The 10,579-nt window shown below is 34.9% G+C and overlaps 1 protein-coding gene across 1 annotated transcript; it reads left to right on the forward strand.

Moving 5' to 3' along the window:
• Positions 1-3,072: 3,072 nt before the first annotated feature.
• On the forward strand, positions 3,073-5,081 carry LOC149926246 (uncharacterized). The gene is made up of 4 exons (XM_090161923.1): positions 3,073-3,501; positions 3,980-4,069; positions 4,158-4,294; positions 5,012-5,081. The coding sequence occupies exons 1-4, from the start codon at positions 3,073-3,075 to the stop codon at positions 5,079-5,081; spliced, it is 726 nt and encodes a 241-aa protein (XP_090018049.1).
• The last annotated feature ends 5,498 nt before the right edge of the window (positions 5,082-10,579 follow it).

Here is a 10,579-nt window from a genome sequence, read left to right on the forward strand (position 1 = left end):
CTTTGGAAAATAACTATTAAAGACAAATAGTTTCAGCACCTTGTTTTTCTTAATATGGCTAAGCTTAATTCCACTAATTCGTTGGTATTTTAACTTCTTCGCACTTTTATACGTCATAATGTATACTGCTGATGAAGCTTAAGCACTTTCGAAAGAACAAATTAATATTACACTGTTTAACTTAGAAATATAACGTTATTACAAATAGTTAGTGTCTGCGTACTCTTTCCTACAAGAATATTTAGGCACGCAAATGAACATGAAAAAATTGTGATGTTATTTAGACAAAACATAATTCAAATGTTTTCTGAATTTAAACAATTTTTTAATTTTTAATTTAAGCCTAAATATTTAAAGTAGGGTTGTCGTTCGGGGTAGGGTTATTATCTACTGTGTGCATTTTTAATTTTTCATTCAGTTGATATCTAGTTTTTCTGTTAATTCTTTTCAAACATTTTTTCCAATTATTAAGTTTTTCGTCTTCTCCAACCGGATAAGCGATAAAGGTTAAGCATTTAATTTTTTGTAATTTATTTTTATAAATATCTGACTCTTTTGATTTCATTTCATCTTCAGAAATAAGTTCAATGAACAAAAACCTCGTGTATTCCCAGGGATGACAACTTGATTTTTGACATTTTTCTGACAGTAATTTCAAACTGTCAGAAAGTTGGTCAAACGTAAACTCAATTTCCAGATCGTTAAATTCTAATCGAATTTGATCGATTTTGCCAGCCTTCTCCCTGACATATCTCTTAGATCTCGACATGTCACTATTAACACTAGCTACATTTTGGCTAGTAGAACCGGTGTCAAAATTTAAATTTCTGGAAATTGAGCTTACGTTTCTAATGGGAGTGCTAATGTTTTCGTTCATTAAACTTACGGTGAAGTTAGCGGATCTAGGGGTGTGATTTTGGGGGATTCTGCTAAACCTCCTTTGAGGAGTGCTGCAATTAAGGATATTTTGAGAAAACATTTCTAATAACTCTTTTTGGGCGGATAATATTTTATTTTGTTCTTCCAAAAGTGCATTTGTTTTTTTTAAAGTTTCCGTGAGGTCTGTCACGGCTGCCGTTTGACCAAGAGCGGTGCTTTTTCTAGTTTTTAAATCTTCATCAACTTCGGCTAATATTTCAAAAAACTTTTTTCTATCCTCCTCCTGATATGCGCACGCGATGGTTTCGGCTCTGATATCAACATTAAGTGGTACACTGTTAACTTTTGGTAGGATTATCTTTTCCTGCTCCGGCAAATCTACATTGTTCGGTAGATTTATTTCCTTCGCGAGAATCTCCCCCGATTTGTTGTAACAGGCATCTATCACCACTGAATCGTTAAAAATGCCTTCCATCTCTAAATCTATTCCATCTCTAGGTCCCCTTCTTTTTCTTTCTTTGGAGGTGGATTTTGGTTTTAAGTCTATATTTGGTAAGCGCTTTAGTTTCAAGTTTTTGTTGTTTTTTGTTATTTTAGAGCGTTTAGTAGAATTCATATTTTTTACGTTACTCTGTGCTACGCTACAACTATTTTTTCTTTTAATAGCCTGCCTATTTTTTGGGGGTTTTAAAGATTTTATCTTTTCATAAAATACTTCTTTATTTTCATCTAAAATCATTAAGGATCCATAGTAATCATTAATTACCACTAGGCCCTCTTTTTCTTCATTATTATTGCGTTCGTCTACGTATGTTACCCTATCACCTTTCATTATTTGTTTAAATTCAGTGCGTTTGATAATATTAGCTGAGTTTCGCTTTTCTGGTAGTCTTTGTTCTTTTAAAGGGTAGCAGTTACCTGAAAAAGACAAATCATAAATGAAATACGGATGGTACATAATACAATCGAACGTTTTATACTATATTGCTTTGCTATTGAATGTACTTTCTTTTCGTAATTTATATTACAAATAGAAATAAAGTTTAGTGAGACGTTAAAACACGCTTTAATTTCTCTAATATATGAACTTGTAAGTCTCGATTCGGAAGAGCTACATGTATTTCTTCTTCTTCTAGGATTGAAAGTTTTTAAATCTACAGTTGACTGACTTAAACACTATTAAAATAGAAATTGTACTCTACAAATATATCGTAATATTTAAGTATTTTTATTTACCATTTTTATGTTTTGAACAATTGATAATTACTGGGTTTAATTGGCGCTACATTTTATATTATCTAAGTGCTATTTATTTTACCTTGAAATATTGGTGTTTATTATACGCCGCGATAGTTTTAAATTAAATTTATTTACCATTACCCTCTGCGGTCACTTAAACATAATATTTCACTGTAACAAAACGGCCTTCACCGATAGTTCATTTACTAAAATCCTCACAATCAGAAAAATTTTATTTTTTTTTGAAAAAACTTACTTTTTAAAAACTCTCCAGTTTGGTTTCCTTCCAATTCAATAAATCTGAGTTTGATTTTATCGACATCAACTAAATCTTCAATTTTTGCTTTATAATAGAAGCCGTAGTCTTTATCTAAATAAAGGCAGTTTTCACCTTTTGTAAAATTCAATGTTGAAGCCATTGAGGAAAATACGACATGAAACGAGCACTGCGGTTTGCAATTATCGAATGACCTAGACCTCGGTAAAATTTCTTCCAAGCTCTGACAGTTAATGGGTCCCTCGAGAGCTTTCAACCCTTTTAGAAGGGGGGTGGTTCGGGGTATTCCAAAGACTGACCAATAGAGTAGTTTTTTCGTTTCGACTGAATCGTAAATACTGTGTCCTTTCTCTTTTAAACCAGCTAAATCTTAATCAATACAGAATGTCTTAATTTTTCTCAAACACAAGTCTTTAAACCTCGCTGCGGATCAGTCGTTTTTTTGCTAAGTAGTGATTTTAAATCAAGAGAGCAATCTTCGTTAGTTTAGATTTTCAAGTACGATTTTGCGTTGATACTTTAAAATGCCAGCGCGTTACGAGGAGAATATTAAAAAGCGAATTTTAACTTTATATCGATACGGGGAAAATGCGATAAAAATCGCTAGTATAATAAATAAAGAAGAAAATAAAAACATCAGCGTGAAAGGGGTGCGTTGGGTGTTGTATAAACAGCGGATGTACGGCACCATCCAGACATTGCCGGGAAGTGGTAGAAAGGGGAAAATTACTCCTAAAAAGAAGGAATTTCTTAACTCAAAGATCAGAGGAAAGGACGTCTCATCGGCGAAAGAACTGGCCGAAAGTTTGAAAGAGCAATTCGCAATAACCGTTTCCAGAACAGCGATCAACAATACCCGTAGGCGTTTGGGATGGAAGCGGCAGAAAGGGGTGAAATACACGCAGATGATCCGAGAAGTGAACCAAAAAAAAAGGCTACATTTCGTAACTAAACTTATGTTTGCATCGCCGCCTGAAACATTCGATGATGTCATTTTCACTGACGAGGCTTCGATATACCTCTTTGACGGAAGTAGGAAACGCATCCCATATCGGTTCCGAAATGAACCACTTAAACGTGTTCCAGTTCCAAAACACCCGTTCAAGGTCAGTATATTTAGGTCCTGTAGAATATGGTCGGGGAAATTGTTAAATAATATTTGGCCCGGTAATAAAGGGTTTCGGGGCCCTAAATTAAATAATTGGCCAGGTAGCATAAGGATAGGGGGTACTTACTGAAGCTCAGCCTAAGGGCGCGGTTTGGAGTTAATCCGCCACCTATTAGTTCCCTTGTTAAATTGATGTATGTACAATTCCTTTCAACAAATGCCTGATATATTTAGGTACACATTTGGGCTGGAATTTCAGCGAGAGGCCCAACCGTCGCGTACATTTTTGCTGGAATTATGACGTCGGAAAAATACCAGCAAATTTTAAAACAGTGCTTAGTTCCGTTTATCGAAAAGGTGTACCCCGACGGCCATCGTTTTTGGCAGGTATTGACTCTTACTTATTGAAAAATTGTTCTCGTTTAAAATCATTTAATTTAATTTTAATTATTTAACTCGTTTATAATATCGTTTAGGACAATGATCCCAAGCATACGAGCGAATCAACCAAGAAATTCATGAAGGATAATAACATCAACCATTTTCCAACGCCACCAGAATCACCGGTGTGTCATTTTTATGAAAAGGAAATCTTGCTTGTTTAATTTTAATTTATTTGTTTAATTTAAATATTTAACGAAATTATCATTTCAGGACCTTAACCCTATCGAAAACTTATGGGCGGACTTAAAGGACTTCATACAGAATAAAGTAGACCCGAAAAATAAAATTGATTTACTGAGAGCTATTCGGATTTATTGGAAACATTTATCAGTGGAAAAATGCCGAAAGTAATTAAAGTATACATTTTCCCCCACATTGATGCCAAGAAATCTGATCTTTAATCAAAACCAAATACTAAGCCCAATTGCCTGCCGATTAGTTTGAACAAGAATTGATCTATTTATATTTAGAATGTTTATATTCCGTCAGTCGGGAGACTCGGTACGCATCATGGACCAAGCAAATGTGTAAAGGGGGCGGGGGGTGTAAAATGCGGCGTTCTTATTTTAACGCATCACCCACACTTAAGTTTTAATGAACCAATGATGTTCCGCCCGGAATTGACTGAACTTTGAGGACAGGAGCCAGGTTCTGGTTAAAGAGCTGCAACGGGAATGAAGGTAAAAATCGGCGGAATATAAACATTTTATCTGAGAATAAAAAGATCCATTCTTGGTTTGATCCTTAAAATAAGAAGGCGCTCTAGACCTGAAATCAAGATGGAGCCGGAAAAAGGCGAGGCATCGGTATAACAGCTTGGCAGTAGAGATAAAAACTGCAGTCTCAAGTTCTTCCTTACGTTAATCGGTTCTTGGTGATTATAATAGATTCACACTATTGAAAAGTTATAAACTAAAATCTCGCAAACCGATATGTAAATTTTATTTTGAAAGGGGTCTTTTTCTATTTAATAGCTCCTGTTATATTAATGGAATATGTAACGATAAATGAAAACACATTAATAGGTTTGAAAACACAACAATGAGATAATTTTCTTTTTGCAGATTCATTAGCCATCAAAACAAAGTTGTCAAAGAGGTGTTTATGGCCAGAGGAGGCCCTTCAGGATTTTGAAAATGTTTCAGTGATAATTTTATTCAATTCAATTCAATTATTTTATTAAATATATCTTTTAATGTTACATGAGTTATTTTTATTGTATATACCGTTTAAAAATGTGAACAATATTATTTTAAAAACAAATTATCAAAAAGCTTTCGCTATTGTAGTTTCAAAAACAGGTAACTCGAAATTTTCTTTACGGATTTTTTCCAAATGAGCAATTCAACCTTCGTTTATATGCTTTTATATTTCTCCAATGTTTATAAAGCATTTCTTAATACTATTTTTCTAAATTTAAATAATTTAAAACGATTCGTAGTCAACGGTTTAAATTACCAAAATATATTTATTTAAATCCAACGTTTCGGAGCAGAGCTGCTACTTCTTCTTCAGCTGCATATTTACACTTCTGAAAGAGAAGGAGCAGTTCCTCCGAAACGTTGGATTAAAAAAAAATATATTTTGCGAAATTAAACTGCATTCTTCGTCCCATTTAAATTTTTTAATTCGCAATATAGGCCTACTCCTAGCTTTATCTGGTTATCTTTTTAAAAACCTGGTTTTGGAACCTATGTAGCGATTTGATGTTATGTTTTCTGACCCTGTTTTTATTTATTTTGATTTTTTTTATTTGTAATGTAATTGTTTTACAAATGAAAATCCTGGAAAACTATAAAAGGGGAATTAAAAAAATGGCAAAACTGAAAGCTACAAGGTTTTGGAATGGTGGAAGAATTAGTTTGGTTATCAAGCCGTATAATTTAGGACGTTAACACGTTTATATAATTTTTTTTTCATTGTCTTCTTTCTTTCTCACTCCTTTGCGCTCTTTTTCAAAAACAATTGAAACGGGTAGCCACGACGAAAAACGAAGTTAAAGCCTTTCACCGTGCTTTTGCTAAAGGTAATCCAAAAAGAAGAGCACGGTTGCTTCTCCAACCCCTTCATATTTCCTGTCTCTTTCTCCCGGCCCGTTTAGCCCAGCGCCGCCTTTCCTCATACTCTCTGGGCCGAACTTTTTTTTGACCCCTGTTATTCACCCTCCCTTTTAACTTAGTTCAAGAGGAAGATCGTCGCTGAAAGGGGAAAGGTCGTACGTCTCGCCGAGGAGAGAATGTCAAAACATACCCACGTGCTTAAAGCCACGTGTTTTCCAAATATAACTTAAAGATGAACTTTAGATGTATATTGTTACGTCAAATAATGCGGAACAACTTGTCCAAAGTCTTTTCCATCGCGGGACATTGACCTTACCCCATTTTTAGAAATGACATATGTCCTCGATGGGTAAACAAAATACAAATATTTGGAAACGAAACATGCGCATAAAAATACGGTTATAAGTTTATGGTTTTGGTCTTTTCTTGATGAAATACCTATTTACTTTCGCAATCGTTTTAATTATTGCATTTATACTTATACATTTTCAATACTTTTACTTAAAATTAAATTAAAACATTAATTTGGGGCACCCGTCTTTTTCGAATTCACATTTTTTTTTGGAGTCGAGGATTTTTCAATCCAAAAATAACCATTACGGGAAATGATGCTCAGCTATCCCAAAAATTGACCCTTAAGGTTGGTTTCACATTATAGACGAAATATTAGCCGCGTAAAGCTGGACAGTGGTTAAACCATAAGTCTATAATATTGTTTAATAAGTTTGTCACTTTGGGGAATATTTTACTGAGAGCTAGTAGCGGAGTGACGCCATAACAAGAAGAAAATCCCCCCGTTGCGAGGTGCTGTCAAAGGCTACCTGTGACTCGTTAGCGGACGCAAAACGGTGACGAAGCCCGTAATGCAATCTGTTTTGTGAATAGCTCTCAATAATACTTTTGCGTGTGAAGAATAGTAAGTGTACATTTATGTAAAAATATTATACACTTATGGTACTAAAAGTATATTATTTTGTGATCAGCGTTTACCGCTACGATTCTGTTACATTTTCTGTTGATTGGGAAACAGCTTTTAAAATTGAATTGAATATCCCATATGACTTAGGGCGAATGGGGTACGGGAGATACCGCGGCAAATCAATGTAATACTTTTTGTGCCAGGAAGTCAGCCTGAAAATGGATATTTATCCTATTTACATGTATGGCACCATTCACAACTTGCAGCGAATAGGCTACGCCCCGTTTCCTTTTCCAGTTTCTTTCTCTTGGAATTTAAACACAAAACTAACACACAAATAATTTACCCGGATCTTCAGGCAGAAAAACTGCGGTAAAATATATTTTTCCTAATAAAAATGTCAGGATAGACCAACATGGTAGGGTGGACCTTAAAGGTATTAGACCTATGCACCATTGAAAAGTACTCTACTTGTCATCTAATGCTCAAAATTGACCAGGGAAAACGAGACAAGAGGCTCGGATTGTGGTTTAGGGGCACTTTCATTTAAATGAATATAATGTTAACAATAAATTATATCACACTTAATGAAAAACGCATAAGCTTTGTCAGTTGCGCAACTATCGTCCTCAACGAAACTCGATATTGAGGCCCTTTTCGATCATTTGGGACAATGTTATTCGGAAGCGTTTTTGGGCCCCTTCTAATTCAGGGACCGCCGGTGCCGTGGGCCCGATATAAAAGTCACAAAGCGTCGCCAGTTAAACATTTACTCCCAAATCGTTTAATTTTTATAAGTGTCATTCTAGTTCCGCGAAATACTTAAATTTTATTTTATATTAAAATTATTTAAAATTGTATTATTTCGAAAACCTTTAAAAATAATTCCAATTGGGCAAAAGAGCCTCTATAGTGTCCAATATTTTTAGGTCTTTGTTTTGTTAAACTCAAATAAATTAATAAGCACAGGGCAAAAAAATATCAAAGTCAAATCACACGTCTTTGAAAATTGCTCATTTAGCGTAGAAAAATTAACAATCATTAAAAATATTCGAAACCTTTCCCAAACTCTGGTATGACAAATGACGTGGAACCAAAAATAGGCAGTTAAATGTATATTTATCATCGTAAAAATGTCAAGGAAGACTATCGCTAAGCCGAAAGCTAGGGAATAACAAAATTTACAATAGAAATTTTAGTCGCTTTCTAAGAATCGAAAGAAGCGCTTGTTTAGGGGCACTTCCCTTATCGTCTTTCCGTGGTCGCAGTCACCGCCCGCTGTTTCTCACTGCCTCTCTCTCACCCGCTCCTTTGACAAGCCGCTTCCCGCCTTTCAAATTTTCCATTCTTAGGAAAAAGGCATCTTTGGTCGGTTTCAGCTCCACGCGCCATACACGTGGCCCAGAAAAGCCACGTGCGTCACTTTATTATTCTTTCAACTTCAAAATCGGTTAGCTAATTGCGCGCTATGTTACTGAAAATATGGGACGCTAACTGGAATTGCGAGAGTTTACGCGATAGAGTAGTGGCACTCCGTAGCTTAGGCCATGGCCGCCATTTTGGGTGTAATTTTTTTATCCGCCGTTAAAATCATCGGTGACGTCCTATGACGTTACAGTTCCATTACTCAATTTACGGGATAATTCACCGATTTCAGTCGTTTTTCACCCCAAATTTTTCAAATTTCTAATGAACTAGTTATAAATCATTCGGTTTCTAAGAAATGTTTCTATAAAATAAAACGAATAGAACGTAAACGTTTTAAAGTAAGACTTGACGTCACAAGACTGAGCTAAATCGGAATAATCTAGGCACGGGCCATTTATATTCAAGCGTAAATTTGTAAAAGTAAAAAGCAAAGGCGTAAGAGCCAAATTTGATCAGGAAGGACACGATACTTTACAGAAAGGCCTATTATTTCAAGAATATGAATATTCATCAGGTTAAGCGACTGAAGATAAAGAAACCGAGAGCGTGAAATGTGTAGGAGTGTAGACGTAGCTTTATCGCGAACATTCTACACTCTTACGAGCTCCCTCGATACCTTTTCTAGGCGCATGAAACCTGTTAATCCAATTGAAATTAACTGATAATATTTAAATTATTATACACATCATTTAGAACCACTAGGATCTACCGGGATGTCGATTAGCGACAAAGAAATGGCCGCGAATAGAAACGAATTGAATTTTTAATATGTTATTTTCATATTTATTAATGATATTTAAATAAAATAATTTAATCGGAATAAACACGTTTATATATTTATAATTATTAAAAAATGATAAGGTTCTGGCGAACAAATAAACTTGTAGCTATTGGAAAATGTTATTTTTTTTGCCACCGATGAAAATAATTTCAAATATTAAGGAGATTACGCCCCAGCTAGGAAGCAGGTGTAGCAGTCTATGCATAGCCTTATTACACTCACACTTAACGCGGTAGGCATTCTTTCTGCTCGTTTCCTAACGGGTGAAAACTCACTATTACTTTATACTTTGATTAAGTTAATTAACATGATTACGTGTCGCTTAAATTGAAAAGCTAAGACTAATCAATTTAACGTTTTCACCTATTCTGCTAAACGTTTAAGGAATGCACATATACTTGAATAAGACTAACTAAACGCCAAATATAAAAACCAACTTAAATAAGTCACTATGAGTTAATCAATCTTTTACCGAAACGCCCACAATAATTTAAATTATCTATTTCGTAAACAACTAATAACACTTTGTTTAAATTATGAAATATTAATTGATTATTAAAAAAAACCTTTTATTGTTCCTTTATTAATTGGAATCTGCAAATTAACATTTAAAATATAAGTATCTAAAACTAAAATAATTTTTTTAAATCGAATCATTTTGCCGCGAAAGTAGCTTCGATTTTGTATAGAAAAGTATTGATTTTTCTCTTCCGTCATTCTCGCGCGCCATCCAACGGGGCGCGAAGTAACTACCCTCTCTCTCGTATCCTCCCACCACCCCAAACCTTCCCGACGCCGAGTCCGAATCGTACGCCGGGTCCCTATCTCGGAACGGCACCCGGCCAAATATCGATCGCGCCGAGTCTCTTCGGTTTCTCGGACTCGGAAAGGTTTCCCCCGACCCGCGCACCCCGCCGGGTCCCGTGCCGAGCCGGGTGCCGAGACCGGTTCGATTCTGTTCGTACTGTATAGTACCTACTGACAATTTTTTAAAGTTTATTACTGAAACAAATTAGGTATTTGATACTAGCTTTAAACTACTATCTCACATGACAAATGTCAAAGAGCGTATGGAAAGATTTATTACACGTCGAATTGACAAGACTTGGTTTCAAGCTTCAATAGTCCGACTGTATTTCAAAACATGATAAGTTTCTTCGTTGAGTTTTGCATACACAGTGCCCTGAAAAAACAAGATCTCGATCATGAATACAAAAAGACACAGAAAAGACTGGACAGGAAATTGATGAAGATACAGCACTAAACACATACCTCATATTTATCTTATATATTTATTTCTTATTTATTTTCATTAAGTTATTTGATCTAATTTCATTTCAAATATATTAATTTCTATTGTTATTGTTGTTAGGCCTTGGCTATTTATGTTTTCCATTATTTTAGGCTGTTAAAAAGAATTGACACTTCAATATTAAAATATAAT

This window comes from Leiobunum rupestre, chromosome 10 (assembly GCF_980474605.1).
Source record: "Leiobunum rupestre chromosome 10, qqLeiRupe1.1.hap1, whole genome shotgun sequence".
NCBI lineage: Eukaryota > Metazoa > Arthropoda > Arachnida > Opiliones > Sclerosomatidae > Leiobunum > Leiobunum rupestre.

Coding starts and splice junctions, on each gene's coding strand:
- LOC149926246 (XM_090161923.1), top strand. CDS start 3,073: ATGTACGGCACCATCCAGACATTGCCGGGAAGTGGTAGAAAGGGGAAA. Junction 3,502..3,979: donor TTCCAAAACACCCGTTCAAG/GTCAGTATATTT, acceptor AATATCGTTTAG/GACAATGATCCCAAGCATAC. Junction 4,070..4,157: donor CAACGCCACCAGAATCACCG/GTGTGTCATTTT, acceptor TTATCATTTCAG/GACCTTAACCCTATCGAAAA.